The sequence below is a fragment of the Porites lutea genome, chromosome 10 (assembly GCF_958299795.1).
Source record: "Porites lutea chromosome 10, jaPorLute2.1, whole genome shotgun sequence".
NCBI lineage: Eukaryota > Metazoa > Cnidaria > Anthozoa > Scleractinia > Poritidae > Porites > Porites lutea.
In genome coordinates this window covers 4,214,426-4,226,625 of record NC_133210.1, presented here as the reverse complement: position 1 = coordinate 4,226,625, position 12,200 = coordinate 4,214,426, and the positions used below count along the sequence as shown (strand labels likewise).

The window sequence follows — 12,200 nt, the reverse complement described above, 5'->3', positions numbered from 1 at the left end:
CACTCAAGGAGAACGATTTCCAAAAACAAGCAACTTCTTTTTTTAAAAACAATTATTGGATCTTTGTTTTTTGATTGGTCAGGAGACTAGATAACCAATCAATAGCGAGGATCTAGGAAATCCGAGGACAGAACATCAACACACTTCATACGTTTTTGGCGATGTAGTGCGGCATAAGTTTTCGGTGGAAATTCACATAAATGCATAGTCTTTATCGTCTTCTCTACCAGTGGAAGCTCTGAGAATGCTTTTATATGAGAAATAGCAGAAATGTCCACAATTCAAAGGTAATATGCGTAAAATATTCTTTATTCTCTCTTCACTCGTCTATCGAGCTTGAATCGACAGCTTTTACATGTGTTCCATTGCATGTCGACTGACGCGGAAATGTTGAGTAATACTCTTTAATACATTGCTCAAAGGACATTTTTGTGGTTTGTTCTTGATGAATGTTACTAAGTTTTCTAGCTATATTTTATAATCCGGCTGAGAATGGTGTTATGTTCCTTTCTGACTGAATTTTCTGGCATCGGCTAAACATATGACTTATACACTGCTATAAGTTCAGGATTAATTAAGTGTAAATCATTAATGGTTTGTATATTGGTGGTTTAGAATTTCAAGTGTTAATTTAAAGGTAAGGGAGCTAACTCTAAAAACTTAACAGTCAGCAAATTTCCGCTAAAATATAGTATTAGCCTTATTTTTGAAAAAAATCTCACATAATGTTTATTTTAACTTTGTCGAAGTTATTAATTTGTGTATGATTAGCATGGGAGTATTTACACCTTTTTTTGCACTTACAAGTTTCACTTTATCTTCCCGCCTGATTATGTTTTGAGGCACATTTGCAAGTTAATTTGTGTGCTCAAAAATTCTTGCCTCTGCTTTGTTTTGTTATTTGAATTCCAACCTTTTAAACTTAAACCTGCAGTCCTGTAGATGAGTATGGATTCCACCGACCAGACGACTTTGATTACTCAAGCTATGAGGAATTTATGTCGAGCTATTTAAGGGTGCTGGCAAGGAGAGCATCAAGATGGGATAGATTCATGAAGGGTGTAAATAAAGTGAGAAAGTCAAGAAGAGGTTAGGAACTACAGCACTATAAAGGCTCTGTTCCGCTGTGCCAGATGTAATTCTTGAGAATTTGAAAGCAAGGCTGAAGCATGATGGATTATAATGTCTGAATCAAAGTTTTGATTTTGGTTCAGCAGAGCAATTAACTCTGAATTGAGGTGCATCGTGCTTCTGTCATGCTTCTGTTGAACCCTGAATTACAATAATATTGTTTGCTACAGCAGAGGGACCTCGTATGACCTTGACTTAAAGCACATCTTCAGTTTTGCTGAGTCTAATTCAAAAGGGTGTGAACAAATAGATTTTCCTTATTAATACTAAATCATTAATAAATTATTAATAATAAATAAATAAATAATGATTTGGAGGTAGTAAATCCACAAAGTGGTTCTTCGTCTACCTGATTCCTGGGCGAATTGGAATTTGAAAATGTTGGCTTTTGAGGAGGGGGGAAAACCTGAGTACACGGAGAAAAACCTCTCGGAGCAAAGGAGAGAACTAACAACAAACTCAACCCACATATGGCGTCGATACCGGGGTTTGAACCCAGGTCACATTGGTGGGAGGCAAGTGCTCTCACCACTGCGCCATCCCTTATGCACCCCTAGCCTCATGTGAAGTTCAGCAGAACCCTACTTGACCATATGCACCCTATAATAAAATAACGGTAGAAAAGCTGGCTATTACTCATGCATGGCAGCTATGTTTCTACTAGCCACCATTTGTGTGCTCTTCCAGCAAAAACAAATGGAATGCACAGAATACACAGCTGTGATCAGGTGTGTTTTTTCTATTTTGTTCCAATCATTCTGTTACCTGGGGCAGAATGTTTGGAATATATGCTGCTTATTCGAGAATTGGAATATAAAGCAGGTCAATGAAACAAACATTTCAGATCATTTAAAGTGATCCTACTTGTATTTCCAAAATAATGTGGTAAATCAAAAACAGCCATATACCGCCGTAGTTGTAAATTTGCCAGGAGCATTAAATAAACACACTTCTTGAAAAGATAAAGACTAAGATTTTTGCTTTTTATTAAGTACAGCTTACAGGTTTGTTTAATTTATTAAAAGCTTCTTATTTGTGTTACTATATAGTGAAAAGATTTGTCCGGAAAGGAGTTCCATCAGAGCTTAGAGCCCAGGTACCAGTGTTTCTTTTTACATTTTAACTTGTTTACTCCTTGTAAAGGCAAAAGAAGATTTTTGCACAAGAAAATTCAAATTTATTTTTTTAAAATCCTGAGAAATGAGTTTTATTATGCAAAAGTTCTACTGGAGAGGTTTCATTTAAATGGTAACACCATACGATTTCATCTCCAGATTTAAAAGTTACAGTGACAAATAACTTTGCCATAACTTGGTTTAAGATTGATGGGGTTAATTTTAAAACTTGACCTCTTTTAATTCTCCAGTAAAGATGCAAGCACATGTAATGCCTTTTTCTCCTAATCATGATTTTTTTTAAATTTCTCTTCAAGGTGTGGGTGGATATTAGTGGAGCAAGAAAGAAGATGAAGTTGAATCGTGGTAAATATCAACAGCTCACGGGGGAAGGTCTTGATGAACAGACAATGCATAGCATTCAGACAGGTATATGTTGCACAGATTTTGGAGTAAGTTTGTACATGATGGGGCAAACCACCCCTGTTTCTCCCAATAGTGACCTATCAATATAATATAATCAAGAGTAATGGTTATGAGAATTTTAAACAAAGTGATCACCCAAGGGAAAATGCTTTGACCTGCTATCACATTGTCTCAACTTATTTTTAATGAGAATGGGTGGAGATCATTCTGGAGAATTTTGTCTGTGGAGGATACAGGTCAAAATTCAGGTTGAAATTTTTTAACCTAGGTTGATTCTCAATTTCTTTCTCTCCAAGCCCTAATTATTCATGAATTAGGGCTAGGAGACAAAGGAAACAGAGGATCAATAGAAGTTAAAAATATTTAACCTGAATTTAATTTTGATCTGTAACATGGGTTAACTAGCATGGCTTAAAGGGTTGTTCATACGACTGGACTGCAGACCAAAGGACTGATGGACTAGGCAAACACATTGACGGGCCAGAGAAATGGATGGAGGGATGAACTGGATGGATGGATAGACGGTGTCTTTGATCATGAAGAACTGAACACATCTCAAGCATCCTGATGTGCCCACCTGTCAGGGATGGACACTGGCCCAAGATGATTACAAAATGTATTATTGGAGCCTGAGTGTTCACATATTTTCTCTCCTTGTCTTTTTTTCCTTTAGACATTGATCGCACCTTCCCAGATAACATACACTTTACCAACAAACAGAACGACCTGAGGCCTGCTTTGTACAATGTACTTGTAGCTTATGCCAAACACAATCCAAGAATAGGTTACTGTCAGGTAGGTGTCATCCACATATTTACTGTAATCTGCCACTTTTAAGCCCTGGGCTTACTTGTGTTAGTAACTATAAAAGGTGTTTAAGGAGGGCTTATAAATGGAGGGGCTTATATCCAGGGGGGCTTAATTATAAATTACCGGGAATAGAAAAAGCACTTGCGTGATCAAAATTTGAGATCTGCATTTATTGGTTTTAACCATCCCAAAAGTGACTAACATCAATTTTCTCCTGATGATATCAATACGTAATTAAAAGAAAAGTTTACGAGAATAAATAAAATGAACACCTAAGGGAAAATGCTCTGATCTTTAAACAAATGCTTTTAACTAATTTTGCAAGGAAATGTATGGAGATCAGTTTGGAGAATTTTTATGGGGATCCTGGGGCTTAAAGGGTTAATTAAGCTTCCAAATGTCATGAATCTAATTCATTTCAATACAAACTAGGGGTGAACTTTTATAAGGGGGTGAGGGGTAAATTGTACATTTTTTTGTTTACCGTTAGACAGACCTCCTAGGTGGACAATAAGTGGAGGGGGAGGGGGGGGCCTTAATGGGCAATTCCAGAAAATATCCATACCCAACCACGGACGGCTTCCATGCTTTATCCCCCCCTTGCCTTCGGAAATTCCAAAATGTGTTACCCCCCATGCCCTCAGAATTCCATAATCGTCAACCCCCCCTCCCCTTCAGAATTTCCGTTTTTTTGGAAGTACATTTTCGACTTAGTAACGCCTATATGAACAAACGAACATGAATTTATGCCTCCTCAAGGCTGTGATCTAGCGGCGCCAGGCGGCAAGCTTTACTCTAACCTACCGCTAGTAGCCAGGCTGTACAAACTCCTTTTTAGGTCCGAATTTGGCGATAAAAATAAACACCACTAACAGCAATTTTACTCGTCTTTGTTTTCTTGTGCTGTTTTGACGTTTACAAAGCAAAATAGCTCAAATTCAGACTGTTAAAATCTTTCGGCGGTCAAGTATACCGTCGAGTCGTGTTGCGTCCTTTTATACGTCATGTAGTGTGCACGAAAAGTGTTCTAATCTGACAGGCGTTCCTTGGAAGCCAGGGACTGGTGCGAGTTTTTTTACTGTTCATCGGACGGGAGTAACAAGAAACTTGCAAGCAGTAAGATACATATTCAGTTTTTTTTTCGTGGGACAAGAAATTCATCAAGTTTAATGTGAAACCCACGTTTTACTGTTCACTTCTATAAGTTATGAGCGTAAACACGTGTCTGATCTATCGATGCTTGTCTTCTGCTTCCGTGGTCATACATTCGTGGTTTATTTACGAACTACAAAAGTCCACAACAATAGCGTTTTCAAGGAACTCATTCTACACTTTCTACTCCAGAAATCCCACCTGTGGAATTCCCCCATGCCTTCGGATTTCCAATCGTAAATACCCCCCATGCCCTCAGAATTCCATAATCGTGAACCCCGCCTCCCCTTCGGAAATCCTAAAAGCCGTCCGTGGTATGGTATGGATATTTTCTGGAATCGCCCAATAAGTTACAGTTTATAGTATATTATAAAATAACTGAGATAGTACGCGTGATCTGATTGGTCAAAAACCTATGGTTTATTATACCGGTAAACCCATAGAAAAAGACATCCGGACCACGAGCCATAAACAAAACCCGCTATTGATCTGCAAACAACGATTTTAGAAAGGCTAAAAAACAGAACAAGCTACTTACCTAGCCCTTCTTAATATCGAAAGCGTTGGTTTCAACATTTTATTAATGCCATAGCTTTTGAAGTAATAAAGTACAAAGCTGGAAAGCAGTTTACATTTCACGACAATGCCAAATCGCAGAGAAAGACAACAACTGTGTGAATTTCTGGTGTAGAAAGTCTCCTGGAAAACTTAACCATGTGCAAACCAGCAACAAAACGGATAGTTTTAGCATTCTTGATTTATTTTATGTCAAAATTAAATTCCTTAATGAAAGAAATTGTTCCAAAAAGAGATCTCTGATCAAGATATGGTACAAAATCGGCCGCTGTAGGTTGTAAACAAGCTGCCAACGATGATGAAAGATGTCAGAGTTTCGGGCTGGTTTTTTCAAACATTTGCACAAATTATTCGGTGATATCGATACCATAACCTACCTCAAACCACCTGACTTTACAAATCGACAAATATTAACGCCAGTATGTGGCTACGGCAAAGAAACCTTTCTCCACCACTGACATATTTCCATCGGTCGCTGTATTGTAGGTGCATATAAAGTTACATGCGACAAGTTCGCAAATGAAGCCACGTCGTTACCGCAGCATTTCTTAATCATAATAAAGTCCAGAAAACAGATCTTAAACCACTGCGGCTTGTAAAATGTGAATGAAGTCCTCCATTACAATAGCTGCCAGTTCCGTCTGTAAGCACGAAATTCTTACGGATCGATTCAACAAAATACACCTGCGTACAGTCTGATGTTCAGTTAATTTCTACTTCTGTAGTAAACAAACCATGAACGTATTCTTTCATTGTACGTTCGCATGAATAAATGTTGACTTTTCCTGTCAAACAGCTTTCATAAGTTATCATGTAATGAGTGCAAAAACTTGTGTTTTGAAGTGCTGCTGTTTGTTGTTTGACTGAACTGAGTTTTGAGAAAGTTCAGCGCTATTAAATCGTGAGTCATGATTGGCTTATGATGACTTTAGAGAGAAGACATGACTTGATCACCGTACTAAAACCACATTTTTGCCTAAAAGAATCCATTCTACTAAAAGTTATTTTATAAAAGCAATAGACCACACTTTCTATGGGTTTACCGGCGTGATAACCCACTTGGGATGTTGGGCGAACACTCGAAAAGCTTGTAAATCACTCGCCTTCGGCTCATGATTTACAAGCTTTTCTCGTGTTCTCCCAACATCCCGCGTGGGTTATCACGCCGGTAAACCCATAGAAAGTGTGGTCTATTGCTTAAGTAATATCTACACCATTTACATGCTGCCTAGCAAATATGTGTGGTTTCTCAAATCCCCTTGGAAGGAGAGCTTTTTTATGATGGCAAGAACAGTTAAATCTGCAGGCAGTGTTATTGCCTGACACAGAAATGAATATGTATTATTTTTGAACAGAAATAAGCAATTTTGTAGGAGATGAAGGGAAATGGGACGTGTGTTTGACTTTAATTTTAGAATTGTGAGCTGCTGATTTCTCTGCGGAGAATGCAAGCAAAAGACGTGTACTAATTTACCCAGCATATTTTTACATCATCAAGTGAGCTACTGAGCTGCAGTCCAGCTTTGGCATAATTGCTGATGTATCAATAATTATACTATTTAGCTTGAAAAGTGTGATGGTCTGTGTTTCAGGGTCTCAACTACATTGCTGGATTGATGCTGCTCATTGTCAGAAAAGAGGAAGTAGCTTTTTGGCTTTTGGATGTTATTGTTGGAAATCTTTTACCAGGTACATGTTTGTGAACTCACAACTGATTGTTGGTCAACTGTTCTTTTCCTCTATTAGATCAAATCTGTTTTGTCAACATACTGTTAAATATTTTAGCACACGTGCAGTTAACTACAGCCTGTAGCTGGGATTACTGTTACTCAAAAGATTAATGACCATTTTCTGTAGATTACTATTCAAGAGATATGCTTGGATTACAAATTGAGCACGAGGCTTTGCGTCAAGTAGTAAGGTATGCTACAGTGTACATTACAGTGTTACATTATGTAACTTTTAACAGTATACATTACCATACTTATGTTTTTACGGAATATTTTTTGTATCCCCTGTTCCTTGTGATTTTCTTGGTCTTCTTGGTTCCCCTGGTCATTTTAGTTTCCCTAGTTTTCCCCCTTAGCTCACCTTGTTCTTGTGTTTCATAAGATCCTGTGTATGCATGGCCCTTGTGGTTCCCCTGTTCCTCGTACTTTAGTTCTCTTTTTTCTTGTGATCCCTCCTTTACCGCTTAGCCTTAAGTGTGGTTTATATCACAGTTTACCTAATTCTTATACTCTTTCTTCCTCTGATTCCTTTTTTTTCTCTGGGCTATAGATAAGCAAAGTATTGTCTTCGTTACATGTTTTCCATGTTTATATGTCTACACAGAGTGAAGATGCCAGATCTGTTTCATCATATAGAGAAGCTGGGTGTGTCATACACTATATTCTCAACGAAGTGGTTCATATGTCTTTTTATTGATGTACTGCCAATAGAGGTGAGCATAATATAACCTTGGTGCTTACAGAGTAACACATTCCTGTCCCAAACCAATGCCATGATTTCTATAAGACGAACACCTAGAGCTGGTCCCTATGTAAGTGAGCAGTGGGGTTTGGAACAGGCAGGGCATAATAGCACTGGTCAGGTCTCCAAAAAAATGGCAAAAAAAGTTGCAAGTCATGGAGAAAAGGTGCTTAATAATGTTGGTCAACAAAAATCTGCATTTTTTTTTTCTCTGTGAAAGTCATGAAATATTCAGATGTATTTGTTAAATACATTCAGTCTGAACATGTATGGACTGGTTTAGAAACAAAATAGATGTATGCTGGCCATTTTTGTCCAGTAAGTCCAGTAGTGCTGCCATATTTTCAGACAAGCCATATTTTGCCAAGCATCCCAGGTGAATTCTCCCGACAAGCTTGATGGGTGATGTACAGTGTATATCACATCTGGACTTGAATGAAGGATACAACACATTCAGCTCTCTCTAAGACGGACACTTTTGGGGCGTGGCACTAGTGTATCCATTTGAGAGAATTTATCGAGTCAACTAAAAGGAGTAAAGAAAGGCAGGAACCAGCTCTAGGTGTTCATCTTATAGAGAGTCAACTGAAAGGAGTAAAGGAAGGCAATCAACTGAAAGGAGTAAAGAAAGGATGGGACCATCAACTCTAGATATTTGTCTTTTTGAGAGTAAACTAAAGGGAGTAGTGAAGAGAAAGGCAAGGACCAAATCTGGCTTCTGTTTTAATGAGGTGTCCCTTTTATAGAGGTGTCTGTTGAGAGAGAGTTGGCTGTAATAAATTTTCAGGATGCCAACCTCACTGAAACTTGTGATTTAGAGAAGGGTCCTCTAACTTGCCAAGTATGACTGGGAGTGGGGCCCTGGGTGTGACTTGAGTTATTACCATGCATTGGGGGCGGGCTGCAGATTTCAAGTGAAAGGGATGATCAAAGGAGTATTTTGGGTGTGAAATTTTCGATTTCAGGATTTTCTTGGGTCACTAGGCAAATATATTTTTGGGTAGCAGTGACAATGTGAGACAAATAAAAGGGTTTGGGGGGTTGAATTTTGGTCCAGGGATTTTTGGGGGGTTTTGTTTGAAGCCCGAGGGGTTTTTTTGGGTTTTGATTATGCCCCCCCATTCGATCATTCCTGTCACTTGAAATCTGGAGTACTGCCCCCTGGGCATGCATGCAGCCAGTAATTTCAATTTTGATTAGTATGATGATAAAGTCCGGGGCTGTTGTATTGATTTAGATTTGGGCTTCCATTCATGTTGTGATAATTATTATTACAACGTGAATGGAAGCCCAGATCAAATGGTCCATTGTGGTTTATAAAGTCAACGTTCCATCCATCGAACTGTCGTCTCCTGTCACTAACTGCCACTTACTTGGACAAATGACCGAAATCAATTGCTTGTGCTCTGAGGTGTAATCTCAACCTGCACTGCATCCTCTTAGACAAAACACCTCCATCTGTACAACAGTAGCCTCCCTCTCACACAGAGGTTCTTTTGGATTGTCATGCAATCCTCCCCAACATTCGTAAGGCAGGAACGCATGACGAACCCCTAAGAACGTCTGCGTGGGAGGCTAATATAACAGCAGCCTTCATTACATTGCAGACAGTTCTCCGCATCTGGGACTGCCTTTTCTATGAAGGATCCAAAGTGATTCTGAGAGTTTCTCTGACATTACTCAGTCTTCACAAAGAAGAGCTGCTGGCTTGTCAAGACTTTGCGCAACTTGTCACAGCTATGAAGGTTTGTAAAGGGAATATCATTGCTTTGCTAGTTAATTGATGAAAATCTTATCATATAAACATGGTTTCCAAATGGTAAGATCAAACGCTTTGTAAGTTTGGGTGGAGGTGGTGAGAAGGTGCTGGAGTTCTACTGTAGTTGCCTGCTTACGGGAGTTTGGTAAAAACTTTTATTGTGGTGCGAATGGAGTAAAAAAAAAAAAAAAATGCAAACCTAATCGAAACCCAGAGAATCCAAAGAATCTAAAATTGAACCCAAAAAATCCTAAGCTGACTAAACAAATTTCTTATGTCAAAAATTGTGAAATTGTGCGTGAATTTCAAACCCCCAAAATCCTTCACACCAACCTGCTGTATACCCCCCCTCCTCTGAGAACCCTCTCCCCTACCCCCAGAGCAGATGTACAGAGGTCAGGTGTCCGCAAGAAGAGGTTCGAGTGTATTATGCTCTCTAATCCTTCGCACCTCCCTACTTAATACCCCCGAGTGTACCCCCTCCCCTTCCCCCAGAGCAGAGGTACAGAGGTGTCCACAAGATAAAGCTCGAGTGTATTACGCTTGCTAAGTTTATAATTTTACTTCTGACAATGAAACATCGAAAAATCTCCCCAAAAACTATTTACGGATGTCAGCTGCATGAGATAAATATTGCATTTAATTTGGGTTACATGTACATCACTGTAAGTTTTTCACTGTGTCAATATTCCCTCAACAGTGCACCTTAGCGCGGTTCTGTGTGTATGTATGTCTGTTTTTTGTGGTAAATTATCTCACGGTGCATTTGCTTACTGGCCTTCTTTATTTGTTCTTTCCTTTACCCCAGGAAATAACCAAAGGACCTTCAGCAATGGATTGTCATAGTTTCATGGAGGTAATGTACCAGTCAATTTCAAAACCGCCTATATCCCCCCGGTAAACCCCCCCCCCCGCCGGCATTTGTATATAAGCCTTGGCTAATTAAAAGCCTCTTTTTAAATGTGTGAAGGATAGATTGAAAAACGAAAGCCAAATTACCAATTCGCCTAATCTTTGTTTCAATTAGTAGGCTGAATGTAATCGGACGTCTGGGTGAGTGTGGTCCTGAATAAGACTGTTGGCAACAGGGGCTGACCTGACAGACGTTTCGAAAACCTCACGGGAAGTCATCGTCAGAGTTAAAGTGGTTTGTGAAGTTAAGATTTGGTACCACTGCCTATTGTCAGTCAAAACAACTACACTCACCCGGACGATTTTCTGAAATCTAGCTGTGAGAAAGCGGCCTTTAAGGAAATATTTGAAAGTGGCAGAATGCCATTCAGTAATTGAGAACGAATAATAATTAAATTCTGGGCTTTTTTTTCCTACAGCATACGTTCCAGATTCCAGGTTCTTTTCCAAGGAAGTGGATCAGGGATTTACGTAAAGCTGCTGCAGAGAAAATAACAAGAGAGCATGATGAAAGAGAACAGAGGAGAACAAAGTGATGGCCTTATGATGCGCATAGTTGTAGGGCGCTGCCAATTAAAGTATCCGCAAGTTTTGCACTGAATTATTACATAACAGACGAATCTTAATCGGAAACATTTGTTGTTCTGCCCAGATTGGTTCACGTAGCGTAGAATGCCGGGCTAGTTCTGCGAAAGCCCCGTTCATTTTACGTGGCCGAAGTCGAATTTATGTGCAAACCTAAATTGACCATGTTATTTCAGTGCAACACTTGCCGAAAGTTTTAGCGTGAAACAGGGCCCTTAGTAATCAGTGCCTCCGGGTGCTATCGGACAATATTTCGGATTGAAATACCAAACGTTCCTTGTATCAGATGGAACGGTTTCTTTCACGGCTCTTTCATTTACTCCAAAATATTAGAGAAATGAATAAAATGAAGAAAGGTTAGGCAAACTCAAATTTTCGAAAATTTCATCCCGCAAGTTCCGTTTTTTCTTTTCCATATTTTTGCTCCCCAAATTCTCGGTATTTTCTTTTGAACAGTTCTCGTTTGCCAAAAGTCAAGCAGGTCTCTTATTTCTAAGAAAGTTCCCAGGAAATTGCGGTATTATTATATTATTCTCATGTCAAAATTTCATTTAGGCAATCCCAATAAAATGTTTCGTTTCCCATCGCCCTCCCTCTCGTGAAGGTGGGTCGGTCGGTCGGGCAAAAAAAAAAGAATGAACAAATGATTGCAATTAAATCTCACGTTTAGTCTGCAAGATATAATCAGTTGGTAAAAGATGTATATTAACAGGACTATCAAATGTCTAAAAAGGCTACAAAAACGAAGTATCGATAATAAGATAAGACAATTGGTGTTCATAAGACAAGATGGTGTGCTTGTAAATTAAAGTACTTGCTTCTTTACAAGTGATTCTGGAATTTTTTTTTTTACTTTTCCAAAAAAATTGGTCGGTCGGGCGATGGGAAACGAAACATTTTATTGGGATGGCCTTACAGAAAAATCATCTTCTTTTGTGTCTGTGTGTGACTGATCATTGTTTTCAAACACCGTGGCAATTTTTTTTTGTGTTTTATAGTTTTTATTTTGGTTTTTAACAATATATTGTAAATGTTTTGTACATAATTTTTTGAGACGAAAGTTTACATTTGATGATAGGAAACATTTCTATTTGAATGGAGATAACATATTCTTATTTAATGGAGTTTGCTAATTTTCAGGTTAATTGAAAATAATTTGTTTTGTTCAGTTTTGTTCAACAAGGAAAATTATGTTTTTTGCTCGTTGTCAAGAATTTAGAAATTCACACTAGCTGTCGAATTGTATTTGAACGAATTTTCAG

The 12,200-nt window shown here is 38.6% G+C and overlaps 1 protein-coding gene across 2 annotated transcripts; it reads left to right on the top strand.

Annotated features, from left to right (window-relative positions):
• Positions 1–64: 64 nt before the first annotated feature.
• On the top strand, positions 65–11,530 carry LOC140950822 (growth hormone-regulated TBC protein 1-like). 2 transcript variants are annotated; one of them, XM_073400043.1, is made up of 11 exons: positions 76–287; positions 935–1,089; positions 2,181–2,227; positions 2,564–2,675; positions 3,346–3,467; positions 6,803–6,899; positions 7,068–7,131; positions 7,545–7,653; positions 9,290–9,427; positions 10,250–10,297; positions 10,773–11,393. In XM_073400043.1, exons 1-11 carry the CDS (start codon positions 271–273, stop codon positions 10,887–10,889), a joined length of 1,026 nt encoding a protein of 341 aa, XP_073256144.1. In that variant the 5' UTR covers positions 76–270; the 3' UTR covers positions 10,890–11,393. The 2 variants fall into 2 exon arrangements, with proteins under 2 accessions (XP_073256145.1, XP_073256144.1); XM_073400044.1 differs by lacking the exons at positions 935–1,089; positions 2,181–2,227 and having other exon boundaries at positions 65–287; positions 10,773–11,530.
• Positions 11,531–12,200: the final 670 nt, after the last annotated feature.

Bases quoted from the DNA above. Each gene is read 5' to 3' on its own strand.
- LOC140950822 (XM_073400043.1), top strand. The intron at 6,900-7,067 runs GTACATGTTTGT...CATTTTCTGTAG, and splicing joins TGTTGGAAATCTTTTACCAG to ATTACTATTCAAGAGATATG. The intron at 10,298-10,772 runs GTAATGTACCAG...TTTTTCCTACAG, and splicing joins ATTGTCATAGTTTCATGGAG to CATACGTTCCAGATTCCAGG.